Below are 17,493 nucleotides of genomic sequence, written 5' to 3' on the forward strand. Positions count from 1 at the left end.
AATTACAATTAGTTCTGCAATATTATATATATCAGCAAACCAGCACTCCCTTTAAAAACTTGATAATTTAATTGTCGTAGTATCAAATGCCCGATGTTTCGGTCCACATTTGGACCTTTTTCAAGGATGAAATGTGGACCGAAACGTCGGGCATTTGATACTACGACAATAAAATTATCAAGTTTTTAAAGGGAGTGCTGGTTTGCTGATAATTGATACATACATAATTACCGTGCACCCCGCCATTAGCAACAGCCTTGGAGTGCAGATACTCATTGGAAAGTGCATATATATATATATATATATATATATATATATATATATATATATATATATATATATATATATATATATATATATATATATATATATATATATATATATATATATATATATATATATATATATAAATAATTAGCACCTGCTAATGCTGAATATGTGTTCGGAAGGTCAATGTAAGTTCTTCAAATTGATACTCTCTAATTGTCATGCTTTGAGGAGATCTCAGTTCATAGTGCAAGTGATATAATATATATAAATGTAGCATATATTTGGGGGTAGATTTACTAAGGGTCAAAGTGAATTCGAGGAAATTTTCGAAGTAAAAAAAAATTCAAAATTCGAAGTAATTTTTTGGATACTTTGACCATCGAATAGGATACTACGACTTCGAATTTACTTTGACTCGATATTCGAAATACTGTCTCTTTAAAAAAACTTCAATACTTCACCAAATTAAACCTGCCGAAGTGCTATGTTAGTCTATGGGGATCTTTACACATCAAATAAAAATCTTTTGATCGATCGCTAAAATCGTTCGATTCCAGCGATTTAATCGTTCAATCGAACAATCTTTATTCGACCGCAGGATTGCCAAATTTGTTGAAAAAATTTCGAATTCGATATTCGAAGTTTTTTAATACGATGGTCGAATTTCGAAGTTTTTTGTACTTCGAAATTCGACCCTTGATAAATCTGCCCCTTAGTTTTCAATGTCATAGGTTTGCATGCAACATCAGGAATGCCTCATATTTCTCATGCATACATTTTTTACAGTGTGGTTTATTAGTTAGTAGTGAAGTCTCCAGCTGAAAACTGTAGATTTCATACACTGTGTTTTGCGGATATGATCATTTATTTACCACATACAGTAGGTGAAAGCAGGGGCGATCCTGGCCCTCCACCGCCTGAGGCAGCAGCAGTTGCTGCTGCCCCCCCTCCCCCGGAAATTCGCTCTTAAAGTACCAGGAGCAGCATTTTTTCTGCTCCTGGTAGCTAGTGGGGTGCTGCCGTCTGAGGCGACAGCCTCAACTCGCCTCATTGGCGAAACACCCCTGGGTGAAAGGTACTTTAGAATCTTCACCGGACAATAAATTGAAGGCAACATTCTATAATGATGAAACAAGGAATGAAATAGCTGAGTTATATATTGCTAATATACAGATTAGATTCATCCATGCATCTTCAGTCATTTGAAATTCAATGTGGAAATGAAATCATTCTAAACAAATTACACTTACATTCTGCATATTTTTGAAGCTGAGAGAATTCTGCAGGGCTGAGATTGACCCACTTTTCTTGGTTAGTCATGATGGTCATAGAGCTTCCAGTTACATAAAGAACAAGTGTGACACTTTGAAGGCAGCAATAATTAAAACGGTTTCCTTCCAATTCTCAAGAGCCTTTAGTCTGCCATTAACAGTGATGAAATCCACTATGAAGTCATTTTGCATTTAAACAGTCTGTAACAAAAAAGCACAGTAAAGTATTAGACAGACACTAGTATTCCTGTCATTTTCAATATTTCAGTCTGCTTCAGAATTTGTTTTGAACAACCCACTGCATCTGTCAGTTAAAGATCCATTCCACAGCTTTAACTCTAATTCTAAAATATTCTTTCCGAATGTGTGGATGAAAAATACTCTCTTCTACTTTCCTTCAATATCTTCTCCTGTGGACTCTAACTCCATAATGTCCTTTTTTATTTGCAGTGCTTTGACAAGAGACATAGGGGGGAATTCACAAAAATGTTGGTAAAGAAAAAATGTTCTACAAAAATGTTCTCTTTGCACCAACTTATTCACAGTCCAATTTCTGTTAATTTTTCTGTGTAGTATATACAAAGTATATGCAAAGTTTTTGAGAACTAGTCGTACCCATAACATTTTTGCAGGCATTTTTACACCAAAACACATTTTTACAGCGCAATAGCAATAACTTTTTTAACGTGTGTACAACACATTTTAAAAACTTGCTAGCATTAAACAAATCTATAAAATTATTAGATACCTTCTGTTAATTTGTTGTGCTTACAACATTTTTACAATCTGGCAACCTACACAGGGAGGCCCATTTACTAAAGGTTGAATTTTAGTGGTATTAGAGTTTTTTGAAACCACAATTAAACTCTATTTCTCTAAAATCTTGAATGCATTGAAAGTTATTAAAAGATCAGAATATAATGAAAACCGCTAAAACCATGAATGAAATGAAATACTCATCTTTGCAAGAAAATAAAGGGAACTTCCACATGACCTCATGTAATATCTTGCCTAGAGTTGAACCGGGGACCTGGTGTTTCTATTCTGTCTGCAGTGCTGCTACTCTATGTGAGAAGACAGCTAAGGCCCCAGTTCACTCCTTTTGCTATCTTTGTAATTTGTGCATAGACATGTCTTTTTTAACCTGTCGCCAATCTGTCCACAGGTGATCTGTGTAAGCCATTAGTCTGGCTATAACCCCCCTACTCTGCACTGACTCATTGCCCAACATAGGTCTATTTCCTGGGTGTAATTTGTGTCTGATTATCTGTTGTTGACCCTTGCCTGTTTTTGACCTTGCTGTATCTCCGCCTGGACTGACCCCTGCCTGTTATTGACCACTCTACTGGATCCCAACTCGGTACGATGTTACCAATTGGTTTGACCCTGGACTGTTTATCCTTACTACACTAATGGTTCCTGATCCTGTGCTGCATTGTCTGATCGATATTGACCTGGCCCATTCCACAACTATGCTCTCTGTTCCCTGTTCCTCTTGTATATGTTACGGTTCCCTTGTCTGGGATTCAATTCGAGTTTGTGGGTCGATCCTATTCACCCAAGTTCCAAAAATTTGATTTTTTTTTAACAAGTTGCAATTGATCGATGTTTGTGGGAGTTCTTGAACTTGAAATTCAACCAATGATAAATCCGCCCATCAATGTAATGTAATTGTGTTCTTACTGTATTTAACCATCGATGTTGAAAATATGGATAGACTCAGCATAACTAGAAATCAAACCCCCATAGCACTAGTGGAAATACAGACAATGTTCATTTAAAAAATCTGGTCTCCTATTACATTTGAAGCATTTAGGGGCAAATTCACTAAGCGCCGAAGCGCCGAACGCTAGCGTTACTTCGATAGCGTTTGTCATTTTCGTTACTGCGCAAATTCACTAACGAACGCTGGCGTAGTTTCGTTAGTGTTACTTCGCACCCTTACGCCTGGCGAAGTTTCGCTAGCGACGTAACTACGCAAATTCACTAACGCGCGCAGTGTACTGAACGCTACCTTTTACGCTAGACTTCCTTCACCACCTCAGACCTGGCGAAGCGCAATAGAGTAGATAGGGATTGTTTAAAAAAAAGTCAAAAATTTTTCTAAGTCCCAAAAAACGCTGGCGTGTTTTCTACATTATGGGTGATAGGCTGAAAAAGATCGAAAAAAAATTTGGGGCTCCCCTCCTTCCCCCCTACATTTCCTGACACATGGCAACTTACCTAGACAGTGGGCACATGTGTAGGGCAAAATAAAATTTATATTTGATGATTTGAAGGTTTTCTAGGCATTTGTAGTGCTGATACGTATTCCTCCATTGAAATTTGAATTTCGCGCCGTATGCAAATTAGCCTTCGCTAGCGTAACTTCGCTTTACTTAGCGAATCAATGCTAGCGCAACTTCGCAACCTTACGCTACCCCTGAGCGCAACTTCGGATTTTAGTGAATTTGCGAAGCGCTGGCGAAACTACGCCTGGCGAAGTGTGGCGAAGTGCGGCGAAGTGCGGCGAAGTTACGCCTGGCGCAAATACGAATCTTAGTGAATTTGCCCCATAGTCTCTACACCCGGCTATCAAAACATCTCTGGTGTTTCTTTAACTGAAGAGAACAATACAAAATCCTCTGCTTTCATGTAAGGTGAATATTCACAATCTCAGTAAATATATAGATCTGTTATCCAGAGTGCTTGGGACCTGTGGCTTTCTGGATAAGGGATCTTTCACTAAATTCAATCTCCATACCATAATTCTAGTAATAAAAATAATTTAAACATTAAATAAACCCAGTAAGATTGTTTTACCACTAAAAAGATTCCTGTAGCTAAGTTGCCATCACATACAAGGTACTGTTTTATATTACAGAGAAAAAATAAATCATTAAAAAAATGTAATTATTTGATTAAAATGGAGTCTATGGGAGGTGACCTTCCAAAATGTGGAGCTCTATCTGGGTTTCCAGATAACGGATATCATGCCTGGGTAATGTAATATGAGGTATATATTAAAACACACACAAGGGCAATGGCGTCCATATGATTAAATATAGCCTTGCACTTCACAGGATGTAGACTTACAGATGCAACAAAATACTTGAATGCAACATGTTAAATCTTAGGTGAAGGCAGCAATTATTATGAGAACAGAGACACTACTTCAGATGATGACTCACATCTTTTATTCTATTTTGAGAATTTTTTGCAGAACTGTGAGATTAAACAAAAGAAGGAAAGACAAACACTATAAAATACAATGGGCTTGATTCAATTCGCCAAATGTCCGATAAAATAAAGATGTATTAACTGTACCTCTATATAATAATGTGCAGTGGTACCTTATTCAATTCATTGTGATGTGGAAATAAGTCAATGCGAGAAATGGTAAACTTTATGGAACTGCGTTATTGCAGTTTCCGGTTTTTACTACAGTTTTTTGTGGAAACCGTTCAATCATTTTTTTTCTCAAATAACACCGCAATTAAACACACAAAATTCCGGTTACCCTCTAAAAGTTAGCGCTGCCTAAGATTTCTAGGGACATCTTCTATTGGTTCATCCCAAACAATCGAAGGTTATTATTTCAACACCACACCCATATAAAAAGGAGTTGTTGTTGTTCTGGAAGCCTTTGCCCTCCATGCTGCAGGTTCTTGTGTGCTCCAAACCCACTATTTCAGGTACGTTCGGCCTTGCAAAACATACACCCATGTGCAATCTTACAACCTTGTTCACTTAACTGTGTACAAAAACAACCTCAACTTCACTCTTTTCTTTTTTCACACTTTTAAATTTTTTTACAAAACACTAAGGGGCCGATTCACTAACTTCGAGTGAAGGATTCGAAGTAGAAAAACTTTGAATTTTGAAGTGTTTTTTGGGCTACTTCGACCATCGAATGGGCTACTTCGACTACGACTTCGAATCGAAGGATTCAAACTAAAAATCGTTCGACTATTCGATAGTCGAAGTACTGTCTCTTTAAGAAAAAACTTTGACCCCCCTAGTTCGCCATCTAAAAGCTACCGAAGTCAATGTTAGCCTATGGGGAAGGTCCCCATAGGCTTTCCTAAGTTTTTTTGGTCGAAGGATAATCCTTCGATCGTTGGATTAAAATCCTTTGAATCGTTCGATTCAAAGGATTTAATCGTTCGATCGAAGGATTATTCCTTCGATCGAACGATCAACTAGGATTTTAATTCCCAGTCGAATATCGAGGGTTAATTAACCCTCGATATTCGACCCTTGGTGAATCGGCCCCTAAGTGGCCTATTTACTTAGTTCGAGTGAAGGAATAGAATAAAAAAAAACTTCGAATTTCGAATGTTTTTTTGGCTACTTCGAAGTACTGTCTCTTTAAAAAAACTTTGACCCCCTAGTTCGCCACCTAAAACGTACTGAAGTCAATGTAAGCCTATGGGGAAGGTCCCCATAGGCTTTGGAACAATTTTTAGGGCAAAGAAAAATCGTTCGATTGATGGTTTCAAATCCTTCGAATCGAAGGATTTAATCGTTCGATCGAACGATTTTTCATTTGATCGAACTATTTGCGCTAAATCCTTTGACTTCGATATTTGAAGGATTTCAATTCAGCAGTCAAATATCAAGGGTTAATTAACCCTCGATATTCGACCATATGTAAATTTGCCCCTAAGCTAAGCATTATCACCATGCTATGTTTTTTGAAAGCGCCAATTACCTTGAAATTTCTCAGTGTAACCAATGCCATTATTTGATGGTAATGTCACTGTGTCTATAAGTGTGTCTCATAGGCCTAAACATATTTTTTCCCCTTAGATGAAAAATGGTAGTATAATGAACCCCAACACAGTTCACAGTGGCCCTGATGAAACAAACCCTATAAACTATTGTTTACATAAAGAAGCTGCAGTGTAGCCATAGGGACAGCCATTCAAAGCAGAAAAAGGAGAAAAGGCACAGGTCCAACAGCAGATAAGAGATATGCTTTGTAGCATACAATGGGATTCATTAGTTCCTATCTGTTATCTACTGTGCATCCTACGCTTGAATGTCTTCCCCCATACAGCTTGTTTATGTAAACTATAATTGTGTTTTTTAAATAAATATGCCAGTTTTATCATTGCAGGGCAACACTACATTATATTGTCATTTCATAAATACACTTTCATTTTTTGGTGTTACTGTTCCTTTAATAAAATGTGCCATGGAATGCCTATGTACCTTCCATATTCCTTGTCCTCAATTCTAGGAGGCAAAGGCAATAATAGTCAAAAATTTAAAAACATTTGCATAAAAAGGACAATTTGCATTTGTAAAATCATAATTAGTTATTGCATTTCAACATTGAATTGCAAATTTTGCATTTTAAGAACTGTTTAAAAGTGGTGTACGCTTTTGATGCAAAAATAACTTTTTGAGTAAGAAGTTTTAATTACATATAAGGCACATCTGCAATCTGGTGGATGGGGTTTCTAAATACTTCCTTGCACAACCATGGCAAATTAACCATATAAATATCAGGAAGTGAGTTTCCTCTTCAAACCTGCATGTAGTGATGAGTCACATTTTCAGCAGCTGCGGAATTGAAGTGAAATTCTATGCCTCACCATTGCAAACATTTTTGCGCAAAAAAAAAAAAAGCAATGTCCACCCATTGACTTCAATGTATTTTGTGCAAAAAAAAAAACCACAGGGAATAAAGACCCATTGGCTTCAAAAATAATCTTTATTAGTAGAGCAACAATACCAAAAATCTCAATAACTATTTTATCCATAAAATAAACAAACCCTCTAATGTAGCAACTGATAGGGTAACTGATTGGAATATTCAATACATGGATATGCTTATTTGCAAAAAAAATATTTATACTTTATACTAAATTGGTTCTCTACAACTCTCAACCACCATGTAAAATGCAATCACATTAGCATAATGTAAGCAAAATATCAACTGCATTGTATCACTTATTTTCAATATGATCCAAATCATTTATCAGAAAGAATGCAAAGATTCTCTCTTCATTCTGAATAAAATACTTGCATAAGTAGACATTACAGAGTAATTATTGCAGAAGCAACTCTCTTCAGACTTGGTACAGTTCATTAGTATTTTAGGTCAAAAGGTTCTAACACATACAGGATATAGACTTCTCTTGCACCAGTAAGGCTTTTGTAATACATTATGAATGAAATGTATTTTTATTTTATTCCTGGCACCACTTTAGACTCTGTGTTTGGTTGAATGTACTTTGTACGTTATCAGGCTTTAAAATTTAATTTCATCATTTCAACAAACAGCAGTTTCTATTATTTTAAATTGCATCCATCCAATAGAGGGATTAGTGCGGAATCTTTATTATTTAACTGTGATTGGAATGTGTGTTCACCAGAGGCCATATGCTTGATTATATCAGTAGATCGTTGAGTAAGAACATCTTTTGGCCTCTAACACAAGTGAGGACGGGCTATTAGTATCATAATCCAGATTTTTGGGATCATTATGTCCAAAGACAGTAGAGGATTTATGTCAACCGCAAAAAATGTATGTAATTTAATAGCCACACATAGCACATTGCATTTCAAAAAGCCATATATATTTTTTTTAATTTGTATGAGATTTAATGTAAAAAAGTCAGACATACAGAATTACATTAATCAAGTATTACAGAATTCTTGCTACCTTGAAAGTGTGTCCATAAAAATATAAAATGCGGAAGTGACATCCAAAGGAATTAAGAACATGCGGCTATAAAGAACGCAGAAAGAGAGGGGACATGTAATTGCTTTTTGATAAAGCTGCTGGCGAAATGCGGGTCAGGGCAAGATTGCCCTTTTTTAAAAAATCTTTTTGAATCACCTTAAGGTGATCGGAAATTGCAAAAGCAAAAATTTTACTGCTTATACTTATCTTATTCTTTATCCTCTCCTGTTTTCCTTTCCAAGGTCTGTTGGGTTTGCGGTTTTATAGGTTAGAATAGCCTCTTCCAAATAAGAACAGGAAAAGATAATATTTAAGACCACATCCCTTCAGTTCCTGCATTCCTCCCCCTTTGTGGTACTCCCAGGTATTAGAAAAAATTGAGTTAGATTCTACAGGAGTAACTCCACCTACTATCTATTTTCAATTTCCTGATTTTTAAACCAACGAGCAACTTGAGAGACGGAAACAATAGACCATATATTTTATTTTTTAATTAGTTTATTAGCTCTGGTCACTTTAATAATTAATGAACTACTTTATAATGAATTGAAAGAGGAATTGAGGCAATGCAGTTGATAAGAAAAGCACTTGCACTTTATAAGCAGTCACCAGAGTTTTTAAACTTTATTTTATTGCTTCAAAGTACATTTACAATATGCAGAGTGTTAATTTATTCAATATTAATTATTTGAATCAGTATATGTAATTAAATGAATTGAGTTAAAGCACTTGCACTTTCACTGATGTATTAGATCAGATATATATAAAATTGTTGAAATAAACAAGAAGTGGCAAATCACTATTGGAAAATTAATTATTTGGTCATAAGAATTTCAATCTCCAAGTAAAATAGATAGTTGCTAACAAACGGGTGGTGGCAAATAAGTCTAACTAAACATTGTAAACAAGGTTTCTTTCTCTTTCTCTTATTTTTAATTTGAATAAATAATCCTTGTATGTTTAAAGAATTTGGGAATTCTATTTTAAGAGGAAACTGTGGTATCTATATTAACTAAATGTAATTATTTCCTGTGAGGCACACAACATGGCTAACAAATAGTATTAGAGCAGTGCTGTCCAACTTCTGTGGTACAGAGGGCCGGATTTTTCTGGCTTTTATGGATTGAGGGCCAATAATGGAAGCCAGTGTTGACCACTCCCGGTTTTTCAACCACATCCACTTTAAACCACACCCATGTTACCACAAGACAACATCCACATTAATGGTGGTAGCACACCAAAAGACCAAATGATTGGACTTGATGGGGGGGCCACATAGGTCATAACTGTTTTTGAATCTGAGCTGAATGCGGAGGATCAATTTCAACTCAATGAACAGGGATATCCTATGTGGCCCGCCTTCAAGTCACTGACTAACTCTGAGTTAGAGAGCTGAAAAGCAGGAAGTAGTGTTCTGTTCTATTTTGTTAGATATCCGCTCACTCCAGTCTTTATACGTTACATTTGTGGCTAACTAAATATATTATTAACATTTTTTTATTTTGCACAACCTATTTACCCAGTTTTTATTTTTACATTGAACTGTTCCTTTAAGACCTACCATTAAATTCATATGCCTCCTCCCCTGTGGATAACACAGTACCTCTCCACCCCAGCACATGATTAAACACCTTAGGGGCCCCTAACAATAATTTTCAAATGCTAACAAACCCCCAAAACAAATACCAGGCTTATGTTCTACAGGCAGAACAGGGCACACACAGGCAGAGTACGCCAGGCCAAGATTATGGCACACGCATAGGGAAGGCAGAACAGAGCAGGAGACAGTTTCCACTCTAAGATGTACTACAGGACCACTCTAAAGTGTACTACATACAATGACACAGTGTTGGTGCCCAATTAGCATTTTGAATAAAGTGTGAACAGGGGAACAATGTGGGTAATTTCAGTCTGCGTCTCAGGTGTGAACAGTACAGGGTGGAGGTGTCACAAGTGTAAAGAATGCAGGTGGAATTACATGTGTGAACAATACAGGGGATTACAGTCTGAATTTGATTAAATCATTTAGTTAAGGATTTTGGGGTAGATGCTATCTATATAGTAGGAGTAGCACACAGGTCCACTTCAATTGTAATACATAAATTAATTAAAGACATGCATAGCTTCTCACTTAAAACATTTATTTGTGCATTTTAACCACCTCAGAATTGCTTATTAACACATTTACAAACACACCACAGTGCAGTGTCTCCTCCCCCCACGGTCTGCCTACCTTGTGTTAGCCACACCCTTTGTGAATGTAGCAAGTCAACCATGTGCTTCAGCCCTCAATACAGCATTATAGGGAAATAAAAGCAGAATTCTTTTTTAAATATAATTTTAGTTCATATTTAATGCAAATTGCACTGTTAATACTCATAAATCAAAACTGCATTTTTTTAAGCATGACTCTTTAAATATACCTTCCTTGCTCAGTCATGTCCCTGATCTGCCCTTGCTCCTATGCCACAACTCTGCCCACAGTCCACCCAAACCCCTTCCTTTCCCCGCAAGCCCAAAAGCTGCAGTTATGGAAGGTAAAAACAGTAGAGAGTTGGCTTACTAAGTATGTACACGATTTTGGGCAGAACAGGACAATATGTGGTCCACTGTAAAGAGAGGTTTGGTGACATAATTAGTAGGGCTCATTAGGTTTCTGGAGACCACTGCAGCTGCACTTGGCCTATCCCTAGGCTAAAGTTGGAACAGCCAAGAGCCAAGTTCTAGACCTAGTAAAGTGCTACAAACAATGACCGCACAATATTCTTCAAAAGATTCTTTATTTTTATTAAAATTATAATTATTAAGCATACTTCAGTTATGTTTGAGTACATATTCATGCAATATAGTGTATAAAACAAAATGTTGCTGTATGTCCAAAGTTAGGTATTTAATAGATGAAACAAAAGATGCAAGATGAAGCTAGAACAGATGGTTTATCTTTGAAGATAAAATCCTTGTTTCTAGTTTTAGTGAAACTGTTTTAGTTTTAGTGAAAGTTCATTACTGATAAATATTTAGTTAATTGTTAAGGTTGGGTAACGAAGAATTTAAATTATCCTTGGAATCATAAAGGAATGTGTTAATCGTTTCCCTTTCTTCGGTGTCTAGGCAATGTAAGAAAATTTTCCATTTGGAGGTTAGCTTAAATGGTTCTTTATATTATCAAAACTGATATATGGCTTCATTGTTTTTAGAAGTAAAATTGAATCCTTTGTATGCAAGGTGAATTAACTTAAAGTTTTGTTCTCTCCAAACTTCAGAGAAAATTAGTTTGTCGAAATTGTTTATAGCATTTACCAGGGAATCTGTAGACATATCTTGTGTAGAAAACTAGACAATTTTTTAGCTGTAGGTTCCATGGGGTGAGGTCTAAGAATGTTATTGTTCCATTAGATTGATTGATTAAATCTGACTCTTATTTCAGGTAGATAGGAAATTAAGTTGTTAAGAAATGTTGAAAGAGAGGAGCTATAGGAGTTAAGAGAGTCCTTTGAAGCCAATCTGTCAAACCAATGAACAATTTGAATGTAATCATTTTTTCTTTATCTGGAATATTAAATCTGAGTTTAAAGTCTTCCCAAGATAATTGTCTTGTCGGAAATGTATTCCTTTAATTTTCCAGGGATTTGACAATGGTGGAGAGGAAGAACTTGGGAGACTCTGGTTTCTTTATTACTGGTAAGTATGGGGTGAGTTGGTAGTTGGAATTGTATAGTTTGTGGATAATTCTCCATATAGCAAAAGTGTCTCTATATCTTGGGTTTGCTTTAAATTCTGCAGAATGTTTTTTAAAACGTTTGTGCATAATTACCAGGGTGTTCATTTGTCTCAGTATATATTTCCTATGGAGTATTGGTGTATTTTCCTGTAATTCTGAGCCATTCTAGTAGGTAATGAGTGATGGAAGATACAGTCAAAGATCTATAATCTGGTACTCCTAGACCTCCATATTTTTTTTGGATTCTTCATTTTTTAAGGGCTATTTCTGGAGGTTTTCTTTTCCATAGGAACCATGACAGTGAAGATTCCAAAGTTTTTATGTCCTTGTGTTTAAGCATTAAGGCAATGTTAATGAGAGGATAGATGTACTTAGGAAATGCTTGGGTGCATTTTGCCATTTGTCACAGAAATGGATGATCTTTTTTATTATCAGAGTAAAATGTAAAGCATATAGTCTGTGTAGGTCTGAAGGAAGTAGAAGTCCCAAGTATTTTATATAGGTTCGCCTTATTTCTATTCCTAAATGATTTAAGATCTTAGAGAAAGTATGGCTATAAATATCCATTAACTCTGTTTTTTTATATTTATTTCAAAACCCAATATCAAAGTGAAGTCTTGGAATATATAAAATATTTCCATTATCTCTAATAATGAGCAATAAGTCATCTTACCATACCAAGCAAATAAGTAGACTTCTAAAGAAATCTGATGAGGAGTTCCAGAGAGAGATTAAACAATAGGGGTGAAAGAGGGCAGCCTTGTCTGGTTCCCCTTTTCAGATGGATAGTTTTTGACATTTCATCTGCTTAATTATCCTTGTGGTCGGAGAAAAATACAACAGTTGTACTAGATCCTTAAAGGAACCTTGAAAACTAAAGGCAGATAGGGAGTGTAAGACGCGCCGGGAGATTGCGGTAATCTCTTACCTCCCGGCTCGTCTCTCCCCGTGCGATGGTGCGCAGGCACACACTTCCGGCTTCTTGATGAGAGTGATGAGGAGCGTCTTTGCGCCGTGCATCATGACGTCATCAGCAGGTGTCCTTTTGGCTCCAAAGACGCCTTAAAAGGCCAGTCTCCATTTTGAAACTTGCCCAAGCTGGTTCCAGTCATTCTGTTCCTGCGAAAGCCTATTTATCTAACCTGATTGTGACTTCTGCTTGATTTCTGACTTCGATTCCTGCCGCCTGCCTTGAACTCTTCGCCTGATTCCAACTACGCCTTCTCTTTATCCTTGCTGGTACCTCGTTTACGGACTAGTAGCACCTCCTGTTCGGTTTCCGCAGCAGAAAGCCCGGGGCCCCAAAAGGGCGTCAGTGAAAACCAGAACCCACAGGGTTCTCCTGTGCGTCCGCAGGTACGTCACTCTACAAGGTTCTGGACAATGTGGTCGTTACAGGGAGTCATTCAGGTGTTTCCATCATATGTTGACAAATGCTTTCTCCGCATCAATTCAGACTAAAGTAATTGGTATTTTATTTGTTTTTGCTGCATATATGACATTGATAATAGTTCTTAAGTTTGTTGTTCCAGATCTTCCTTTTAGGAAACCTACTTGTTCAGAGGAGATAATATTTGGGAGGATCCACGAAAGTTGGTTAGCAAAAATTTTTGTTAGAATTTTTAGATCCTGATTGAGTAAGGCTATTGGTCTATACAAATTTATTTGGGTCAGATCTTTGCCTTGTTTAAGAATCACCTTTGTGGGAGAATTTAAGCTGGAAGGCAGTGGTAGTTTCTGGGAAATAATAGTATTAAATAATTGTGTCAGATATGGAGAGATTTCATTAATTAAATATTTGTAAAAAGGGCTTGTAAGACTATCCGAATCTCCTGCTTTGTGTTTTAATGAGTAAATTATATCCCTTATTTCTCTTTCTGTAATTGGTGAATTGAGATTTTCAAGGTCTTCTTGAGATAATTAAGGAAGGCTTATCATATTGAATTAAGCTTTTCTCTTTTCACTGTAGTGCTTGTCGGAGAGTAGAGTTGTTCATAGAACTGTTTAAAAGATTTCACTATTTCTGAGGGGATATGAGTTTATTTGCCTAAGGTTTTTTTCAATTTTTACAATTTGTTGATGCTTGGACCAATTTTTTGAAAGATTGGATAGTAGCTTATTCGCCTTGTTTCCCTAATTAATTAAAATATTTGGATTTGAAATAAATTTGGTGAAGGGGGTCTCTCATGTTAAGCCAGATTTTCATCTCTTTTAAAGTTTCCTCAAAGGCAGTACGTGATTTTTGAGTGGGAATTGTTTTGAATGATATGAATGTATCCTTTTGTTTTTTGCTTAATTGTAAAAATGTTGAATTGAGGTTTTTCATAAATGCAAATTTAAAAGAGGATATTTCATTTTTAATAAAGGCTTTCCAGGATTCCATAAGAGTATTGGGTTATCCTTATGGTTGATATTATCATTTAAGAATAAATCCCATTTATCCTTTAACGTCTTTTGGAAATCTGGTCTTGAAGCTAGAAAAACAGGAAAGTTCTATGGGATATAAGATTTAGGAACTAAATAAATTGTCAGAACAATGTTGATTGGAGTATGGTCCGAGTATGAAAAGTTTCCTATATTGGCTTCTTGAATATGGTTTAGAAGATTAGTGGATGTTAGAATATAATCTATTCTCATGACAGAACCATGAGAGTGTGAATAAAAGGCAAAGTCTTTTTCCGAAGGGTTGAAGATCCTCCATGATCCTCCTCAATGAAGTCAGTTTTTTATAGCAAATCTGAAAAGTTTTTATTTTTTGTGTGTTAACTTTAAGTTTTTGTTACATTTATTAAGGATCCACAAATGGGATACATTGAAATCACCTCCTACAATTACATTTTGAGAGTTGAAAGCATATTTTTTGGGAACATAGACTGAGCATGGAAAAAAGTCTTGGAAGACCAGTATTTTGGGATTTTCTATAAAGTCTTCTAGATTTTTTAAATGCTTGCAATATTTGTCTATTTGTAGTCCAAAAATCTTACCAATACTGTTGTTGGTTTCTGTATGTTTAACTCTGTTGCTGAGCCAACTCTGTGTGCTCTTTCTATTTTCAATAGAGAAATCTCTTTTTGTAGGTCTAAAGCAGAGGTCTAAAGGTAAGATGAGGTATTAAAGATTCCTTGTAATTCTCTGGTATACCAATAAATGATTACGTCTGGACCTGTTTGCCAAATCTTCATTCTTATTTTCTAACTCTTTCATTTTTTTAAAGGTACAGTATCCTTTCCTCCATTTCTAAAATGGTGTCATTTTGTGAGATAAGTTGCGCTGCTAAATTGTGAATATCAGCTTATATTCTGCCTATTGCTTTCTCTATGGCTGCTTCAATTGTAGGGTTGACATTTGTCATTGCGTTAGCTGAGGGCCGTCCTTTTTTCTTTTAATTTCAGGGCTAGTGGTATTGGAGGCCGAAGAGGAGCTATTCTCCTTCTTCTTATGTTTTGGCGAGTCTCCTGCCATGATTTAACCTCCTTGCTGAAGGCGAGTTCCTCCCTTCATCAGTTGCTGTGAGGAGAAACAGCGGAGCAGCTCTACAGTGCTGCGTATCGCTCAGGTGTTATACCCAGAAGTCACAGAATTCCAGTATATTTGACTGCATTGTATTCTCAGAATTTGCAGCTCCTGGCTGTACTACCTACTGCACTGTCAGACTGGGGGGAACTATCCAGATAGATATACAGTGTATATACCTGGCAATGTGGAAACACAAAGTGGTTTGTAAATGTAATTTTCACTCAAAAAAAAAACTTTGTACATTCACTCTGGTACAATAATATAAGGTCTTAGTACTATGGTCTAAGATAAGACTAAACTTAATTAAGAGCACACTTGGGCACACTGCTTAGAAGTGATGAATATTTCAGAGACTTCTCAAGTTTGCCTTAGAAAAACAGAGCTGCAGTTTATGGACAATTATCACTTCCTGTGAAATTTCTGGGAAATACTAAATTAAGTAGTAATAACAATTGCTTGGTAGTATTGGTTATTTATTTTGCAACTGCCAGTAATAATAAGCCACTGAGATGTTACAGTAAGGAACAGAGTTAGCTGAGTAATAGAAACTGTCCTCATGTTCTTAAGCGAACAAAGAAAGCAAGTTTACTGCATGAATCATGTGGAGGCCTATTTATCAAAGGTCAGATTTTAGTAGTTTTAAGGTGTTTGAAACCAAGACTATATTCACTTTCTCTAAAAGTTTTCGGACAATTCCTAGCAGGAAAAAAAATCTGAAAATCTCAAAGTCTGAATTGATTTAAAACTGTCCAATAGGATCAGCACAGTTCCAATTAACTTCTTTAGGACCTTGACACCTGGCAAAGTTTGGTTTTAGATTTTTCATGGTTATAACGCATAATAAATCTCAAATTTTTAGAGCTTTTTAAAAAAAATAGGAAAACCACATTTTTTTTGGAAACAAGTGGAAAAAACCAAAATTTGATTGTTAGTAAATGGGCCCTATAGAGTCAGAAAGAATGGGCCAAGAGCATTAGCTAGTGATGAGCGAATCTGTCCTGTTTCACTGCACCAAAAAATGTATGAAACAGTGAAAAATTTAGCAGCAAAAAATTCTGAAGACTCATTATGTCAATGGGTTTTTTCAAGACATTTTTCACAAAAAATACATGACCTTGCATGTATTCTGCCCATCTTGACCTTTGGCTTGTCCCTCATCTGTATGTCTGCCGCCTGCCCTTGACTTTCAGCCTGAACATGGACTTGTGTTTTGCTGCCTTGTTGTACTATTCTGCAGAGGTCTGTGCACATGGTTTGTTTATTAAAAACCTTAAGTTATACAGCACTTTGGCTCTGGTCTCATGAATCCTTACAGTTCGACTTCTCCCCTCTATTTATCGACCCGCTCCTCCCCGCCCTGCTGATGGTTTACAAAGGGGTGGGGCGAGCTCACATCTATAAAGCATGAAGCCAGCAATGTAGGATTGAGGGCTGGGAGAGCTCAACTGAACCCACCTGCAAATGGTGTGCTGAGGTCGGCCCAACCCGCCTGACCTTCAGGTATCAGGCAGGCCCACACATCAATAGTTAATTTCCCTGGTGTCTATGGAGAGCTGTTTATGGTTCTTTAACAATACATATTTGTGCCACTTAATTTGCCCAAAATAGCTCCCTATGCCATTGACTATGAAAAACTGTACTGGCCTAGGGGAAAATGCACCTCTGTCTTGTGGCCAATCAAATGATTTTTCTCAACAAATGTATATAAAAACATATATTGGTGTTGTAAATACTGCATGAAAAACAGTCAGTTACCATAGTGATAAACAAAGGAGGAAATTAAGTACATTCTATTGTGGAAAAATGGACCAAGCATTTCTTTATATTACATTTTATGGACAGTGTTCATTCAGTGGGTATTTTATTAAATAAAGAAAACAAGCACCAAACCTTTTGGTTTTAGGTTAAAGACTCTTTTTGTACAGGTATGAGGCCTGTTATCCAGAATGCTCTGGACCTAGTGTTTTCCAGACAAGGGATCTTTCTATAATTTGGATCTTCATACCTTACGTCTACTATAAAATCCTTCAACAATAGAA

The 17,493-nt window shown here is 36.3% G+C and overlaps 1 protein-coding gene across 2 annotated transcripts in view; it reads right to left on the reverse strand.

The window, feature by feature from the left end:
* The window catches only part of dgkb.L (diacylglycerol kinase beta L homeolog), a 264,430-nt gene that overhangs the window by 216,081 nt on the left and 30,856 nt on the right, over positions 1-17,493 (reverse strand). The window contains exon 2 of one of the 2 annotated variants that reach the window (XM_018266819.2): positions 1,521-1,742. The exons of the other annotated variant lie outside the window; for it this stretch is intronic. Coding sequence (XP_018122308.1) covers positions 1,521-1,599 — 79 coding nt within the window. The 5' untranslated portion in view covers positions 1,600-1,742. The remainder of the gene's footprint in view (positions 1-1,520; positions 1,743-17,493) is intronic. 2 annotated transcript variants of the gene reach the window in all.

This window comes from Xenopus laevis, chromosome 6L, assembly GCF_017654675.1.
Source record: "Xenopus laevis strain J_2021 chromosome 6L, Xenopus_laevis_v10.1, whole genome shotgun sequence".
In the NCBI taxonomy this organism is placed as follows: domain Eukaryota; kingdom Metazoa; phylum Chordata; class Amphibia; order Anura; family Pipidae; genus Xenopus; species Xenopus laevis.